Source organism: Rhinolophus sinicus, linkage group LG05 (assembly GCF_036562045.2).
Source record: "Rhinolophus sinicus isolate RSC01 linkage group LG05, ASM3656204v1, whole genome shotgun sequence".
Classification (NCBI taxonomy): domain Eukaryota; kingdom Metazoa; phylum Chordata; class Mammalia; order Chiroptera; family Rhinolophidae; genus Rhinolophus; species Rhinolophus sinicus.
In genome coordinates, this window is record NC_133755.1 from 66556837 (window position 1) to 66575423 (window position 18587).

The 18587-nt window shown below is 36.3% G+C and overlaps 1 protein-coding gene across 8 annotated transcripts in view; it reads right to left on the bottom strand.

Annotated features, from left to right (window-relative positions):
- AFF3 (ALF transcription elongation factor 3) overlaps nt 1-18587 on the bottom strand; it is a 543284-nt gene that overhangs the window by 147457 nt on the left and 377240 nt on the right. For all 8 annotated transcript variants that reach the window (XM_074332383.1, XM_074332377.1, XM_074332384.1 and 5 more), the window contains one exon: nt 8881-8932. In XM_074332383.1, the coding sequence (XP_074188484.1) occupies nt 8881-8932 (52 nt within the window). The remainder of the gene's footprint in view (nt 1-8880; nt 8933-18587) is intronic.

The window sequence follows — 18587 nt, forward strand, 5'->3', positions numbered from 1 at the left end:
ATTTGGTGGTGTCAGTGTTCTGGGTTTTGGCCATGCTAATACAGGTATCTTATTATTTTAATTGGCATTTCTGTGATGACATATGATGTGGAGCATCTTTTCATCTGATTAGTTGCCACGTGTATGTTTTCTTTGGTAAGATCTCTGTTAACTGGGTTGTTTGTTTTCTTATTGCTGAGTTTTAAGAATTCTTTGTATATTTTGGAAATAAGTCCTTTATCAGACATGTCTTCTGCAAATATTTTCTCCCAGTCTTCTCATTCTCTTGACATTGTTTTCACAGAGATAGTTTTTAGTTTTGATAAAGTTCAGCTTATCAATTATTTCTTTCATGGATTATACCTTTGATGTTGTATCTAAAAGTCATCACCGTACCCAAAGTCATCTAGGTTTTCTGCTATGTTATCTTCTAGGATTTTTACAGTTTTGTATTTTACATTTAGGTCTCTGATCTATTTTTGAATTAATTTTTGTGAGGGATATAAGGTCTGCTTTTAGATTTTTTTTTTTTTTGGCATGTAGATGTACAGTTTTTCCAGCATCATTTGTTCAAAAGACTGTCTTTGTTCCATTGTATTATCTTTGCTCCTTTGTCAAAGATAAGTTGACTATATTTTTGTGGGTCTATTTCTGGGCTCTCTATTCTGTCCCATTGATCTATGGTTCTGTTCTTTTGCCAATATCACACTGTCTTGATTACTTAGTTTTACAGTAAGTGGAGTTGGGTAGTGCCAATCTGCCAACTCTGTTCTTCTCCAATATTGGGTGGGCTATTCTGGGTCTTTTGCCTCTTCATATGAACTTTGGAATCAGTTTCTTGATATCCACAAAATAACTTGCTGGAATTTTGATTGGGACTGCATTGAATCTATAGATCAATTCGGGAAGTTCGTTGGTTTTTTTATTCGAAGCATTCCATTGTACAAATATACCACAATTGTTCATCCATTCACCAGTTGATAGTTCACCATATACGCGTAGGTCTATTTTAGACTCTGTTTTGTTCCATTGATTTATTTCTCTGTCTTTATAACAATGCTACACTATTTAAATTACTTTAGCCTTACAGTAATATTTGAAATCAGGTACTATGAAGCATTCGACCTTGTTCTTCCTCAGGACTGTTTTAGCTACTTAGGTCCTTTGCTTTTTCTATAAAAGTTTTAGGATCAAGTTGTCATTTTCTACAAAAAGGTCCTGCTGGCATTTTGATCAAGATTGTGCTGAATCTACAGATCAATAGGAGAACTGACATTAAAGTGGAGTCCTCTAATTCATGAGCATCTCTCCATTAATTCAGGTCTTAAATTTCTCTCAATGTTTTATAGTTTTCAGTGTATAGGTCTTTTATGTTGTTTGCTAAATTTAAGTATTTTGTCATTATAAATGGAATTGCCTTTTAAATTTAATTTCCAATTGCTAATAAGTAGAAACACAATTGATTTTTATATATTGACCTTGCTAAATTCATCATTTATTGATTCTAGTAGTTTATTAGATTTCTAGTATTTTCTCTAAAAACAATCATTCTTTTCAATCTTTACTTCTACTATTTCCTTTTCTTGCCTGATTGCATCAACTGGAGCCTCTAGCACAGTGTTAAATAGAGGTGATAAATGTAGACATCACTGCTATATTTTTGACCTTAGGAGGAAAGTATTTGGTATTTCACCATGAAATACGTATGTTAGCAGCAGGTCTTTTAGTAGATGTCTTTTATCAGATTGAATAACTTCCCTTCTTGTCCTAGTTTACTAAGTTTCTTTTAAAATCATGAATGTTAAATCATGCCAAATGCTTTTTCTTCATCTATTTAGTGGATAATATGATTTTTCTCTTTTATTCTATTGACATAGATTACATTAATTTTTAAATGTTAAACCAACCATACATTCTGTGATAAATCCTACTTAGTTATAATGAATTATATCCTTCATATATTACTGGATTATACATGCTAATACTTTGTTAAGGAATTTTGCAGTGTTTATGAGGGACAGTGGGTTATAAATTTTTCTTATAAGGTTTATGTCAGATTTTGGCATCAGGGTTTCTCTAGCTTTATACAATAACCTGGTTAGTTTTTCTTCCTCTTCTACATTCTGAAGGAGTTTGTAAAAGATTGGTAGTTCATTTTTTGGTGTTTCATTTGTATAAACACTTCTATTTAAAGTTCTAGTAGAATTTACCCATGAAACTAAGTGGCCCTGGACATTTTCTTTGTGGAAAAATTTTGACAACAAATCCAATTTCTTTAATAGCAATCAGGTCATTCAGATTTTCTATTTGTTCTTGTGGAAGTTATGGTAAACTGCATTTTTCAAGGAAATTGACTATTTCATCTAAATTGTCAAATTAATTGGCATGAAGTAGTTTATAATTAGTTATTATTAAATTTCTGTAGAATATGTAGAGATGTCCCCTCTTTCATTGCTGACACTGGTCATTTGTGTTTCCCCTCCTTTTTTCCTTGATTAGCCTTGTCAATTTTATGTTTTAAGGAGAGTGCAACTCACAGTGGCCCATGCAGTGATTGAACCGGCAATCTTGGTGTTATCAGCACCACACTCTAACCAACTGAGCTAACTGGCCACCCCTCAAGTGTTTGTTTATTTTATTAATGTTTTTAAAGAACCAAATCTTGGCTTTTTAATTTTCTCTATTGTTTGTTAATCTCTATTCCTATCTTTATTATGTACTTCTTACTAATTACCTTTGATTTAATTTATTCTTTTTCTAGCTTCTGAAAGTGGAAACGTAAGTTACTGATGCTCATCTTTATTCTTGTCTAGTATAAGCATGTAAAGTTACAAATTTCCTGTTGTTGGGTTTATTGTTTTAGCGAATCCTATACATTTTCATAAATTGTACTTTCATTTTCACTCAGTTAAAATTCCTAACTTCCCTAGTGATTTCTTCTTTAATTCAAAGGAGTGTTATTTAAATCTGAACTATTAGGAATTTTCTACGTATCTCATTGCTATTGACTTATAATGTAATCATGATATGATCATAGAACATGTTTTGTAAAATTTTAATCCTATGAAATTGAATGATACTCCTTTAATTGCTCACAATAAGGTCTATCTTGGTGACTGCTTCACGTGTGCTTGATAAGAATCTGTATCTTGAACTCGTTGGGTGTAGTGTTCTATAAGTGTCAATTAGGTCAAAAAGGTTGATAATGTTGCCCAAATATTCTATATACTTGCTGATATTTTGTTTAATTTTTCTACCAGTTACTAAAGAAAGGGATGTTAAAAAACTCTAATATTATTGTAGTCCTGTCAGTTTTTGTTTCATGCATTTTGAAGATCTGTTTTATATATATATATAATTGTCACATCTTTCTTAATAACTGACCTTTTAGCATGATAAAATCTCCTTTTTATCTCTCGTAACACACTTTGAATAGAAGCCTATTTGGCACTATTAAGAGTAGTGTCACCCAGCTTTCTTATGCTTACTATTTTCACAATCTATCTTTCCCATTCTCTGGCTTCAACCTATTTGTGTTTTAATATTTGTGTTTCTTGTAAACAGCAGACAGTCTTGATTTTATCACCAGTCTGACAGTCTTTGCCTTTTAATTGGAGATTTTAGTCCATTTACTAAATCATTAATAACAATTAATGCAATTATTGATATGGCTGGGTTTAAATTTACTATTTTTCTATTTATTTTTGTATTGATACCTTCTGTTTTTTTGTTTGTTTCTGTTCATTCTTTCCTGTCATTGTTTGTATTAATCTATTTTTTTGTATTTTATTTTAATTACTCCAATGACATTCTAGCTATCCAACTTTTGTACTTGCTTTTAGTGATTGTTTTAATGGGTATTATACTATCCACCTTTAACTTATTACTAGACTACTTAAATATAGTATCATACCACTTCATATAAAATGTAAGAACCTTGCAGTCAGGCAATTACATTTGCCTTCTCGTGTTCTCTGTGCTATGTTGTGATATATTTTACATCTAAATACATCACGAATCCCACAAAACAATATTTTATCTTTACATTAAATACTCTTACATTTACATATATATTTATTTCTTGTAAATACCTCCTTCTTGTAGGTCTGAGCTTCCATTTGATAGTATTACCTTTCAACTGGGTAATAATAAATTTCCTTTATCATTTATCATATTTCCTTTATCATTTATTGTGCAGGCCTACTGGACATGAATTCTCTCAGATTTTGTGTATCCAAAAATGCCTTTATTTCACCTTCCATTTTGAAAGATATTTTTGCTAGATTTAGAATTCTGGCTTGACAGTTCTTTATCTTTTTTCAGTCTGTCAGCACCTTAAAGATGTTCTAGCCGCTGTAGTTTATGACGGGAATCCTTCAGCTAATTGTTTCACTGTTCCCTGCATATATCATTTTCTTGGGCAATTTTCAAGATTTTCTCTTTATTTTTAGTTTTTAGCAATTTTACTATAATGTTTCAAGATGTGATTTTATTTTTATTTATCCTACTTAGGGTTAGTTGAGCTTCTTATATTTGTAAGCTAATGTTTTCATATAGTTTGGGAAGCTTTCAGCTATTAGTTCTTCAAATGTATATATATATTTTATGGTGTGTTTAGCTCTGTCCTCTTTCTGGGACTCCAATTACATGTATATTAGACTACTTGATATTGTTCCATAATTCAATGAGACTCTGTCCATTGTACTTTAATCTTTATTCTTACTGTTCTTCATATTGGATAATTCTTATTGGCTATCCAGTGAATTTTTCATTTCAAATATTCTACTTTTCAGTTCCAGAATATTCATTTGGTTCTCCTGAACAGTTTTCATGCCCCTGTTGAGATACCCTTTTTTTTTCAATCATTACGACCATGTTTTCCTTCACATCCTTGATTATAATAGCTACTTTAAAGTTCTTGTCTAAAAATTCCAGCATCTAGGTCACCTCAAATTCTGCTACAGTGAAAACTTTCCTTCTTGAATGTGGATCACATTTTCCTTTCCCTTCACATTACCCTTTAATTTTTGATTAACGAATATTGTTATAAAGACTATAATGTTACAGAGACTGTGGATTCTGTTTTCTTCCTTTAATCAGTGCTGAATTTTTTGTTCCATCAGGCAACTAAATTACTAGCTGATCATCTTGAACTTGTGGCTGCTTAGTGTTATGTTTTGTTATGCTATGTTCTGGTTTTGCCCTTAGTTTAGCATGAATCCTTTACCAAGCCCCTCTAATTTGGGTGGGATTTGAATTCCAAACTCTATAGGTAGTAATTATAGCCAGTAGGCAGCAGCTGAAATCTGTGTTCAGATTTTTCAGCTCTCTAGCCTTCCCACTGGGGTCACTGGCATCTCCTCCACACACAGGCAGTTGAGGGGTCCTCCAAAGATTGAGGGGAATTTACATACAGAATTGGAGCTCTCTTCTCTATGGCTTCCTCCTTTCTGGAATTTCCTTCCTTGAATCCCAGACACTTTGGTGGCCCTGCATTCCGTCCTCTGCCACTTTAAGCCAGTATGATCGCAGCTTTCTCCATGAGTTGTTGCTCTTTATGGATTCGGGAGTGCCCTCAGGGGAGAAGTTGTATAAATGTAGATCTCACCCCATCTATTTTTCTTCCTTCAAGGATCAAATTCCCCACATTTTTTGCCTTCTTTTAGTCAGCCTCTAATGCCTTCAATTAGTTTAAAAAATACTTTGTCTAGAGTTTATAATAGTTATCTGCAGGAGAGTTAACGCAACATAAGGTCTTCCATCATTATCATAACTGGTACTCTACGGACATTCTAATTCATGTTGTGTGTGTGTACACGCGAGTGCGCGCGTGTGTGCACGCACGTGTGTGTGTGGGTGTGTAAGAATAAACTACACTTTTCATCTTTATGAATACTCATAGTATCACTGAATAATACATCGTTAAGGGATCCTAAGGTGTTATCTAGACTACTATGTCCTATCTGTCAATGATTATCTAAAACTTATCATGATTAATCTGCTGCTTAATTAATCTTCAGTGAGGAAAGACTTTTTCAGGAAATGAGCTTGTTCTCTGGAGACTTCCAAGTTTGTACTTCAATTTAAACCCATAGAATGGCTTTAAATGGCTTACAGGGTCATGGAATTATACAGACAGAGGGATGTCAGGCGTTCCTGACGCAGAGTTGGTCCCACCAAACTGTGAATGTGGAAGTGGGTCTTTCCTAGTAACTGTGTGTATGTTGTTGAGTTTTCTTTGCTCTGCTTTGTCCCTTCAGCTCCCATGGAGCTCACTATTTTTTATCTGTTTTACCATTCTCTCCCCTTGTTCTATCTCTTGGCATCCCAGCCTCCTGGTTCTGGCAGCCTAGCTTCTGAATCACTCTTATTACTCCAACCCTTGATGTTATGAGTTGAGTTGTTCCCCCCACACTGAAATTCGTATGCTGAAGTCCTAACCTCTAGGATCTCAGAATGTGACCTTATTTGAAGACAGGGTCTTTATAGGGGCAATCAAGTTAAAGAAGGCCTTTAGGGCGGGCCCTAATCCAATACATCTGGTGTTATTATAAAAAGGGGTAATCTGGACAGAGACACGCTCAGAGGGAAGATGATCTGAGGAGACACTGGAGATGTCCACCTACAGAACAAGGCACCAGGCTTGAAACAGACCCTCCCTTCACAGAAGAAACCAACCCTACTGACTGATCTAGGACTTCTGGCCTCCAGAACTGTGAGCCAATACGTTTCTGTCACGTCAGGTACCCAGTCTGTGGTACTTCGTTGTGGCAGCCCAAGCACATGAATATACTTACCACTTAACAAATAATCTGACCCCAGTTTTTCCACTTGATTCTGATTTATGGCTTTGTTTTGTCCCCTATGACCCACCAACCCCTCAGTATGGTAAATGGGCAAAAAGCAAAATATCCAAATATCTGTGTTCTACCATGTTCACTTAAACTGAATGGCTATTCTGGCCCTTAGAGTCCTTCTATATAAAATAAAGATATTGTCGCCGCCCTACTATCTGCGTGCCTAAATAAAGCTCCAATAAGGTACTGCCCAGAGAATGTACAATGCTTACAAATCTAAGGCCCCCTGCGTCCTTGCTCTTTATTCATTACCTCCTCTCCCTCTTACCCAAATACAACAGAACCACTCTTAGAGGGCTCTCTGAGAGGCTCAAGTACAGTTCTCGCCACGTTCAAGAGAGATCCTTGCCACCTCAGACTTCATTTCTGCTATTTCTAGTTCAAGAGGCAGGTGAGGCAGGAGAGGCAGTTCACTAAGGAACTGCTTTGCTTAAAGAGATAGGAGCATGGGTTGATGCTTCAAGCTTTTACTGTCCCCAAATGTCCAGAGGGTTTAAAGAATTGCTCAGACAACGTATTTATTTTCATAAGGTACTGAGGTATGGAAACCAATTCTTTTAGAGAACAGACTTTTTAGAAATGTGTGAGGGAAGAACTTAAAACTGCATTAACAAAATTGGCATCTACTGAAGGTGGTTTTAAAATTTGTGAAATTAAATGTAGGATAGTAGCAGTTTCCAACATATTTTGTATGTATCTTTGTCTATTTTTAAAATGAGTTTGTTAATAGGAATTTGAAAAATTGTTGTTTCTACAATAATTAGCACTTTTATAAAATTATTCATATATAAAACAAATCTTACTCCCAAGTTGCTTACATTCTAGTTGTGTAAATTCTTATCCAGTCTCAAATGTTATTCAAAAGAATCAAATTTTTAAATGATTCTACCTTTTTCAGTTCTCTAGAATGCCTCCAGATGGCATTAAAACCCTTTTCTCATATTTTGTAGCATAAAAATTTAAAAATTAGTAATATTTTAACCATTTAAGACTTGTCACATTCATTATATCCTCAGAAATCATGACAATGTTACTCTTTAGAACTAGGGTAACATCAAGAAAGACAAACATATAATCATATCTTCCATGAAATACACAGCTACCCTATGCAAGCTGAAGGATCTTTCTAGACTGAGAAATAGAACTTGAACAAAATAAGACACTTAGTAATATTATATCACAAACTATGATATCTAATGAATAGCATTTTAAATGCTTAGTAATTAAGAGTGCTGGTCTACGTGAAGATAAATTCACAAAGGTGTCTTACGATAAGAAAACAAGTCACCCCTCAGAATGATAATAAAGATTTTCAAGGAACAAAACTGTGAGTGACTCCCCTGGAGCTGAAATAATTTGTTAGCTGGTGAATTATTTCACTTAAACTTTGGTATATAAATTTGGTATCAAATGAATCATTAAAACATATTGGATTCCTTGAGTACAGAGTGGAAGAAGGCAAAATAAAGACTGAGGAAAGTGTATTTTATAGAAGTCTTTTCTTATCTTTGAAAAACTGTGTTTGCTAATTCAAAATCGTCAACGCAGTTGAGAGTCCCAAGATCTCTGTAATTGTATTTTTCACATAATTCTGAGGTGAAGTCACATATGGCAGGCTTTTCAAATGACCTTGGTACTTCACAGGTTGGTGCAGGCCAGAGTCTCTCCCAGTACGTGGGAGTTGTACAGTCATTTATGACAGTGAGGAAAGTCGCCGGACACATTCTAAGGGGTTTCCCTCCCTTCTCCCCCCACCATATGCACCTTCAAATCTCATTACGTTTACATTTTATGAAGAGGAGCATTTGTGTTTTCAAGATTATTCTCACTGTGCTAAAGCATAAGCCCTCCAAAACCATGTGTGCTCAAAAGCATTGAAAAAGACATTATCATGCAAAAGAGAACCACAACCTTCCTTCCATTATTATTATTATTATTATTATTATTATTATTATTATTATTACTATTACAAGATACGTGTACTATTTCATATTATAGGCACATTAAAGAACCACCATTGCAAATAGAAAAGTGAAAGACTTACGATGTATTCGAAGTGCCATTGTCTGGACTCTCTGGCTCAGCATTACTTTTCTCTTAAAAAGGAAGCAGAAAAAAATACCAATATGTGAGTGTTACCGTCTTTAAGAGTTAAGGGAGATTAAACGTATTTCCATGCTCCTATTAACAATCTTTCTAAATGTGCACCAGGAGGCTTTTCAAACATCTTTTTATTATCTGAGAACCAGATTTGCAAAATCATTTCTTCTCTGTTATACAACTGCCCAGGCCTGGATCTGTGAGTCGGTACTAAGAAGGTGTTTGCAAACAACCAGAGGCTCAGAGTGCAGGCCTCGCCAAACGCTGAATATCTTACAGATGGAACCTGTTTTCCTCCCCCTTCCGTTTTACAGAAAACTGGGGGAACAAACCTCATTAGCATTCTACATGCAAGGCATTGTGAACTTTGATCCTTTCCTCTAACACAGACAAACCAGGTCTGGCTGCATCGGAACTTGGAGGAGAGAATTTTATTGAGGTTGCACCCTAGATGACAAGGTCCCCAAGAATGCTACCCCACCATGAGCCCTGGCAGCAGGTTTTGGGCCCCCCGAGTTAACACAGAATAAGATGTAAACCAGAAATCCTTCCTGACTATCTGAGAGGTTAGGTAAGCAAATGTTTCTGGGGTCTGTAGTCATCAAGGATTTAACAGTATTTAATTAAGGGAGCTTGGAACCAGTTCAGTTTTTGTAGTTTTAAAGGGCAAATTCTTCTCGCAATAGACATAATGTAAGTCTTAGGTCCTTGATCACTGGTGGTTTGAAGCATGCATCCTCACGTGTAAGATGCTTCTTTTTATTTTCTGGAGGCCTGGGGATAGAAGAAGGGTCTTGATTGTCAGTGCGAGCTGGCTGTGGTTACAATGGTTGTGTCGTGCTAATCATTTAATAAAACCCAGAGAAGACCACGGGTTGTAAGACATGGACCTGATGGTGGCAACCTGCTTTGCTTAGCTCTTTCGAGTCAGGCCTGGAGCTCTCACAGAATCCCCTAGTATACTGTTTAGGGTCACATTCTGAAGATATCATCCAAACTGAACCCAGAAGTAAACTCGATATTTTCTTCTTTTAGGAAATTAAACAGTCGTGAGAAAAAAAGACAGATCTAGTTCACACGTCTATCTCAGATATAACTCGATGCTAACATGTCTACACAGCACCAGAACCACGAGGGACAGCCACTTTGTCAAAAAGCCACAAAACCTATTTAACTGCCTCGGTAACAAATACATATGAAACCTTGCTGACGTAAAAGTAGAGGCAGCAAATTAATAAACTTGCTTTAAAGCTCATACTTTTATGTTATGTCTTCCAGGCCTGGTCTGTGGTGTACTCACTTAAGAGACATGTTAGGCCTTGTCAAGTGGCTTTAGTGCTGGAAAATAACCCAATTTAGTCCTTTCCAGAATCATTTTTCCATGAGTATCCACAATTCCTGCCAGAACCCCCAAATAGAGCTATAACACCTGCATTATTAAGACAAAACTAAAGGGAGGTTTAAAAGTCAACATATTGATCTCCTCCCCACTCCCCTTTTAGAAGAAATTGGTTGCTTTCTTCAATCTGTAGCCACAGGTAGTCACAGCACACCCCTTCGCAATCAAGACTGTGGAATGGCCAGGCTCAGAGCAGCTGGCAATAGTAAACATCTCCACACAACTTATGGCAAGAACACAGGAAATCGAGACTACGAACAAAAACACTGTTTGACTGTTTGAATCAGTAAGTTTTACCTTGAGCAGTAATGCTGCCAAAGAACCCACAGGTCGAGAGGACACAGGCTCTTGGGACGTGGGGGCTGCAGGAGTCGTGGGCTGGACCAGCGCAGGGACAAAGCTGTGGCTGGTTAGCAGCACTTATGTTGTGGCAACAGGGAAAACAGTAGATTCTGGCAAATAGGAAGGATACCACGGGGCCAAACAAGACCTTTATGAACAGCCTGAGATGAGAGTGAGTGTTCTCAGCACCTCAGTGCTGACAATGAAGGAACGTTTCTGGGGAAAAAGTAAGTGCAGGATGGAGACAGGGATCTAAACTATTTTTTGTCCTTCGGGAAGAATGAAACGCAATATTCTCCCCAACATCTGGCTGTTTTAGGTGATGCAATTACTGAGGTTCATGTGAAATGTTTACGTGCCTGAGCCATTACAAATCATAGCTCCTTTATCATGACCGAAGGGAATATTATGCATGGGAACTAGAAAATTCTCAGTAAGAGGTTTTTTAGTTGGGTGCTGAGATGTTTCTGTGCAGCCACCAAAGGAGGACTGTCCGGTGTCGTCCTGGTGATGTCAGCTGTTTTCATGATGGACACAACACTGGTTTCTTTGGGGGAGGGAACCTGCACTCATCATGAAGAAACTGGGCATAAGAGACTGACCTGGGTCCTGTGTGGTCATTTTACATGTGGAAATACAATTAGAGAGGAAGAGGGGAAAACAACTGAGCCAGAGAAAGGACATACACACACAGACATGTACACACACGTGAATCATGTATGTATATATGTACATCACATGTGTACTTTAAACTTGACACACCATTTTTGTCTCTCTGCACCTGGCACAGTACCTGACTACACACCATGCTCAGTGTCTGTCTGTCTGTCTGATGACCTGTCATCCATACAGAATCCCACACTACAGTGGGAGAAAGGAGTAAGGTACATTTGCTGCCGTGATGGACATACGATTTGAAATATTAAACAGCTTGACGGCTCCGACAGTCACATAAAGATAAATAACATCAAATTCATGCCCTTTGAAGGCTTCAAGGGACTGCACGGCTGGAGTAGCGCCCTCTCCATTAATAGAGCTATGATAGGGACTAAAGAAGATGTCTGAAGAGGGAATAAATCCAGACCCACGTTAGGCTGGATCCTGCTGCAGAAAGGTTTGCTATACTGAACTTCTCTTTATAATAAAAGTAATCCATGTTCATAGTAAAAAACAGAAACAAAACCATTGCTTGCTTTGTTTTTTAGTTCCGTGAGCCTGTTGACCATTACTGGAGGTAATAGACCTATTTCTGAATATATCAACTTTAGATGGTACCTAAGGATTTCTGCTATGAACAATGAGAGATAAGGTATTTAATATACTATCCTCCCCTCTCTTTACAATTTTCATTATTTCCATTATTACTTTCACTGCCTCCAGTGAGTATTTATAACTTTAAGTACATTTAATCTATTTCTTGATTAATCAACTTCTGACAGTATCTTTCTCTCATACTCTGTCAAAAGAGGAAACTCATCCATCTATCCTTCCCCCACCTTCTCTTCCTCTAGTACATACGCTGTACAACCATACCTTTCCTTCCACGTAGCCAAGATTTAAAATATTTATGTTCTGTTTGGTAATTATTCATGAGTCATTCTCATTCATATTAATTAATAATTTAATTTCTAGAATCGCCAATAGGCTGCTTAGAAAAATTACAAACCAGTAACAGAATTTACAATACTATAACAATATAAATATTAGTCAGAAAGAAGTGGGACTGGACCTGTACAGAAGGGAACGTCACTAAACCTGAATGAAAGCGACTGTTCCCGGCATTTAGGTCACATGGATTCTCATTCTTAATTTCATCAGGCCACAGGTCACTCTGTCTCAAGTAAAGGCTATGCTTTTCCTAAAAACATGTTCAACAGAGCATGCATTTAATGTATATAAAAATGCATCTGTACATAAAAATGTATGTACACAGTTTTAAAAAATTAAACTGGATTAACTGTGAAAACACCTTCTGGGCCAGCAATGAGGCAGTGCCAAGAAATAACCCAGAAGTCTTTGAGTGTGGGTCTCATCCTGCCCTCCCCACTAATGATCTAGTAAAGGAATTTCATGTTAATCATTCTCTTTCTCTTCTTGTGAATTTTACCACCCATGTATTTATTAGTAAATATTCTTCAATTGTTTTTCTGATTGTGAAATTGATACGAATGGAATCATACTGTATGTATTCTTCTGAGGCTTACTTCTGTCCCTCGACGATGTTTTTTAGATCCCGCCATCATATTATGTAGCTTTGGTCTGTTCATCCTCACTGCTGTACATTTTATAAAAAATCTACCATGATTTTCTTATTCATTCTACTCCTGGTGGACATTTAGGTTTTTCCCACTTTAAATGACACAATCATCAATATTTATGAATATTCTTTCTCATGCACATGTTAGGAGTTCTGGACCACAGGGCTTACACGTGTCCAACCTTACCAGGGAATCCTGAACTGGCTTCCAAATTCACTTATGATCAAACTTTGAAAGTTTTTCTAATTTAATAATGCAAAGTGCAATTTCAGTGTAGTGTTTGCATTTTTCTGAGTACCAGTGAGGTAGATATTTCGTGCTTGCTCTTCTGTGACATTCCTTCTCATTTTTTAAAAAACATTTTTGTAATTTTTTTTAACTCACAGAAGCACGCTATTGTCTTGATACAAATCTTTTCACACACACACACACACACACACACACACACACACACACCTCAAATAACTTTCCCAGTGTGAGTCTTTTTTACCTTTTCTGGTACCTGTGGATGATTATAAGTTCTCAATTTTCATGTACATGAATTTATCAATATTTTTCTTTATTTGATACTTTTTTGTGCTTTATTTAAGAAGCACATCAGAAAGATGTTCTATATTGTCTTTTGAAAGTGTATAATTTTACTGTTCACATTTAGGTCTTTACAAATACCTAGAATAGTTTTTGTATGTGATATGGGGTAGTTAACTTTATTTTACTTGTTATGGATAACCAATTATTCCGGAAATATCTACTGAGAAACCCATTGTTTCTCCATTGGTCTACATTATCAGCTCGGTCATGAATCTAGTTTTCGTATATTTGTGGGTTTGTTTTTAGGTCCTATATTCTCTTCCATTGCTCAATTCACCTGTTACTGTCTGTATTACTTAACTAAAAATATATACTTATTAATTTTTAATATTGTTAAGGCAAGGCCCCAACCTTGTTTTTCTTCCGGACTGTCTGAGCTTTTTTGGGCCCTTTGCTCTATGACATACATTTGAGAATCACCTTGTCAGTTTCCACGTACACTAAAGTGAAGTTATAATTTCACTGTCAGCTGGCTCCCACTGCTGCTGTTGAGAAGTCAACTGGAAGTTTAATTGTTGCTTCTCTGAAGGTATTAAAAGATATTTTAAGAATTTTTTTCTGTATCTATGTGGTTTGCAGATTAGTTGTAATACATTTAGCATGGACTTTCTTATTTACCCTGCTTGATATTTATTGGGTTTCTTGAATCTGTGGGTTCGTGTCTCAATTCTAAAAAAAAAATTTCCAGCTGTCATCTTCCTTAATACTTCCTCTGTTCCCTTCTCACTTTCTGAAATTCTACTTAAATCTGTTAAATTGTCTCACTTTATCCCCCATGTTTCTTAACTTCCATTTCATATTTTTCATTTCTGTCTCTCTAGGTTGTATTCTAGACAATTTCTTAATTTCAATTTCCAATGCATTTTTCCCGAGCTATGTCTAATCTACTGTTTAACCTGACCAAGAAAATTTTAATTTCCGTTATTATTTTTCCATTTCTAATGGTTCTGATTAGTATAATCCTTTAAATTTCCTTGTTTTTAACCACATTCTTAATCCTCTCATTTCTGGAAGTTAAAGTAAGCATTCTTATTTTATACTCTGGGCTTATTTTATATTTTGATATTTGAAGTCCTTACAGGTCTATCTACTTCTCTGCTGTCTGTTGTTTTTCCTCACTCTTGTTCATGGTCTCCTGTTTCCTTACATACAGTGTTTCTGATAATGGATTAAGCATTCTTCTTGGAATTAGAGTTCTATTATTATTTATTCTTCTTCATTTTCTTTTTCTGGTATTCCTATTAGCTGGATGTTTTCCTTTCCACCTTGATTGATCTTCCACGTATCTTACCTTCCTTTCATATTTTCCATCTGTCTTTTGGTTTCTATTCAGAAAAAATGTTTTCAACCTTATATTTTATATTTTAGAATTCAGCTATTACTCGTTTCTATTAAATTTTTAAAATTTTGTTGACCATACTTTTAATTCTCCAGTGCTCATTTGCTCTGTAACTGCTTCTTTTTCACACCAATCTGTCTCTTTTAATTTAATACAAATAATTTCAAATGTTTCTGAAGACCGTAATTACACTTGAAATTTTTTTCTTCTGTTCCTTGAATTAAGCAGATTTCCTCTGGAGTCCCTCTTTCTCTTTGGTGCTCATTGGTTATATATTCATATTTTTGAGTGATAACAGGTTGGTTAACAAAGGTAATTAGTGAGGATTTCCTGTATTAGTAAATTGATCTCTCTTTCTAACACATATCTCCTTTGTAGGGAAGGGCTGATTAGAGCTCTTTATAAGTGGACAGAGTGTGTTAACTGGGAGACTTCATTTAGGGTTCAGAAGAGAGGGCTCAAAACAAGCTGGGGGAAGGCGGACACAAGGGGAATTGTGGGGTCTGAGACGGTTCTATTTCTTGCTCTGAGTTCTGGCTCTATGACGCTTAATAACTGTGAAATGTATAGAGGTGTACTCATAATTTGCATACTTTTTTGTACGTATATTATATATCAATAAAATGTTTATTAAAAAAAATACAAGCTGGAGCCCTGACCCTCTGACACCCCCCTCCCCCCAAAAAATAGGAAGCACTTTACTCCCTGGGTGTGTAGCATTTTTATTTCCTTCTTGAAACAAGTTATCTCTCTTCTACTACTTGTATGTCTGTTTTTAAGGTCTGGTATTATCTCAGAATATTGTGCTTCTCTCTTAGGCATCAGCTCCCAAGTAGGACTTCTAGTCAACTGTTCACTTTCTTAGAAAGCATTCTGGTTTTTTGGTGGTTTTTTTTTTTTTGGGGGGGGGCAAGGGGCTGGAGGGAGAGGAAAACCAGACTGAAAGCTCTGTATGAGAACCAGCTAGGATGGGGATGGAGGGACAATAGGTGGAAGAACAGCCCAGGTGCCCCATCGCTGCCTGTACTCCATGCCTCTTCTCTGTGGGTTGGAGTGGAAATCTGAAGTCTCTCTTGGAGCTAGTTCTGTTTGTTTCATTATTTTCTTTTTCAGGGTCATGACTGTCCCTGCTAAGGATTATTTAATAGGAGGTCCTATATACTCTCTGTTTTCCAGAAACTCAACTGAATTTCTGGTTTGTTGATGCATCCCTTTCTGTTCTTTGTTCTGTTATAGATTTACTTCTATTATCATAGCTTTATGGTTAAGTGGGGATTCTGAAGGGAGGAGAAGAAATGCTTATGCTCAGTCTGCTACTTGAACAGGATATTCTTAAAACTTTAACAAAATGTAGACACACATCACCTATTTTAATATTTAAGTTTCTCAAGGCTTAGTAAGCTTCCATTTTACAACATTAAACTAAAATAACCAGTGATTCAGCAAACTGACTAAAGTATCTTTTAAAAGATTTGGATGAAAAATAATTTTCTGTTTCATTTATATACTTTTCTTTTAGTAGCTCTATAACATAGCTCTCTAATTTCAAAAAGGAAAAACAGCACTGACCTAACACAGTGAAAACTAGTTAATCAATCCACACTACACATTTGGTGTTTGGTTTCTCTGGAGTCCTGTTTGCTTCTATTTCCTACATATTTACTAGAGTCATGATTCCAAAAATTGCAATGATTCCAAACCCCATACAAGAAACAGCACAGGAAATGCTGGTGGGACCAGCTCTCCTAAAGTTTCATATGTGCTATAATATACAGAATGCTTCGATTTTTAAATAGTATATCACCTTTACATAGGTGTGCTTGGCTTTTGGGAAAAGATCTATTTAAAAAAGGAAACAAAACCCCCAAAACACAAAAAACTAAAAACAAACCAAAAAAACCCCTCTAGCCCCAGAAAAGAGAAAGACAATCACAGATTTCCTTAGGCGATGAAATGCCAAAGGGCTTTATACCACAAGGCAGGTGCCACCTCACATTCCTCAGAAGGTGGGTCTGCTTTTTACATAATCTAAATTGCAGTTTCAGCATGTGAATGTTATGGCATACTATAAAAGTATGCCGGGTACATACAAAAATCACCGACTATAGTTTTTGGACAAGAATTCAATCTCACACTGAGGTGACAGAAGCAACTTTCTTGGGGTCAAGGTAATGGGATGGAAAGTCTGTTTTCTTTGGGCAGTAATCCCCAAATTCCAATCCTAGCTGTCATTTTTTAGCCATGTGACCTTAGGCTAGTTATTAACCTCAGAATCTCATTTTCATCATGTGCAAAATAGGGATTATAATGTCTACCTTACACAGCCATTATTGGAATTAAGTGAAATAACATACACCAAGGTGCTGGCACCCAGAAGAGACTCAACAGCGATTTCCTTTGTTCTTTATGTCAAAAAACTGCAAGCTGAGAGAAGGTACATTTATTCACCTATTATAATCTCCCTTTACCCTGAGCTGTTTCAATTAAAATGGAAAGGAACAGTGAGGAAAGTAAGAACAATTTTTCAGTATGCTCTAGTCTTTACATATGATGCTGACACTGCACATCTCATGACTTAACCATGCATTTCTTCATACTACTGAATTTATTATTTTCTTTAGATTTCAAGCCCCTTGGTATTTCTCCTCTTCACTGGTGCCTGTGCTCACAGCAAATTCCAACAGAGAGTGAGATGATTAAGTGATATTGCCTATGCATCATTATGCCATCATCCCCCTACCCTGACCTTTCTTTAGCTGTGCATGAAAAGTCTGGGGCTTCCTAACACATTTGTCTGGGTGTCTTTTCTCCTCAACCCTTCTGCCCTCACAGATGCTCAGTGGGTGAACCTCAGTTCTGAAGACACACCGACTAGCTCAGAGTGATTTTCATGTTCAAACATAGCTTTGTAATTGGCAAAGGGTGCTCTCAGCTGACGAGCTGGTCATAGGCTAACAAAGCCAGTCTTTGTGGATGTCTTTCATGACACAAATGGGGTAGCTTATGCATTTTTAATGCTCAAGAAACATTAATACCAATTAGCAGTGCCAAAGAAGAGAATTAAAACACTATGTCATGGAATGATAACATCCTCTCTTTGACGATGAAGCCGGCATATTTTATTAGACACTGGATTCAATAAAGAATCCCTTCCTAGACACTTCAGTCTGTCCGTCTCTGGAAGAGGGCATGGTATCTTCATGGATTCTCAGGCCATTAATCTTGAGGTCTTCTGATTGGTTCTCTTTACTCACTTTCTTTCAATTTAGATACTATATTTTCCCCAAAATAAGACCTAGCCAGACCATCAGCTCTAATGCGCTTTTTTTGGAGCAAAAATTAATATAAGACTCAGTATTATATTATTTTATACTCAGTCTTATATTATATTAAAATAAGACTGGGTATTATATTATAAGAACTGGTCTTATGTTATATTAAAATAATACCGGGTCTTATATTAATTTTCGGTCCAAGAGACACATTAGAGCTGAAGGTCTGGCTAGTTCTTATTTTCGAGGAAACACAGCAACTCATTAGTTGCCTTTAAAACGTTTTTCCCTTCTACATGTACCAGAGACAGCTGTGGTGAAGTATGATGTCCCTTCCTCCTGGGATTGCTTTGAAATTCACCATTTCATATTTCGGCCCTCCTTCCCTTGAATAAAGATGGAGGAACACTCAAGGTCACCATGACTCTTATTCATCTGGGCAGTGATTGA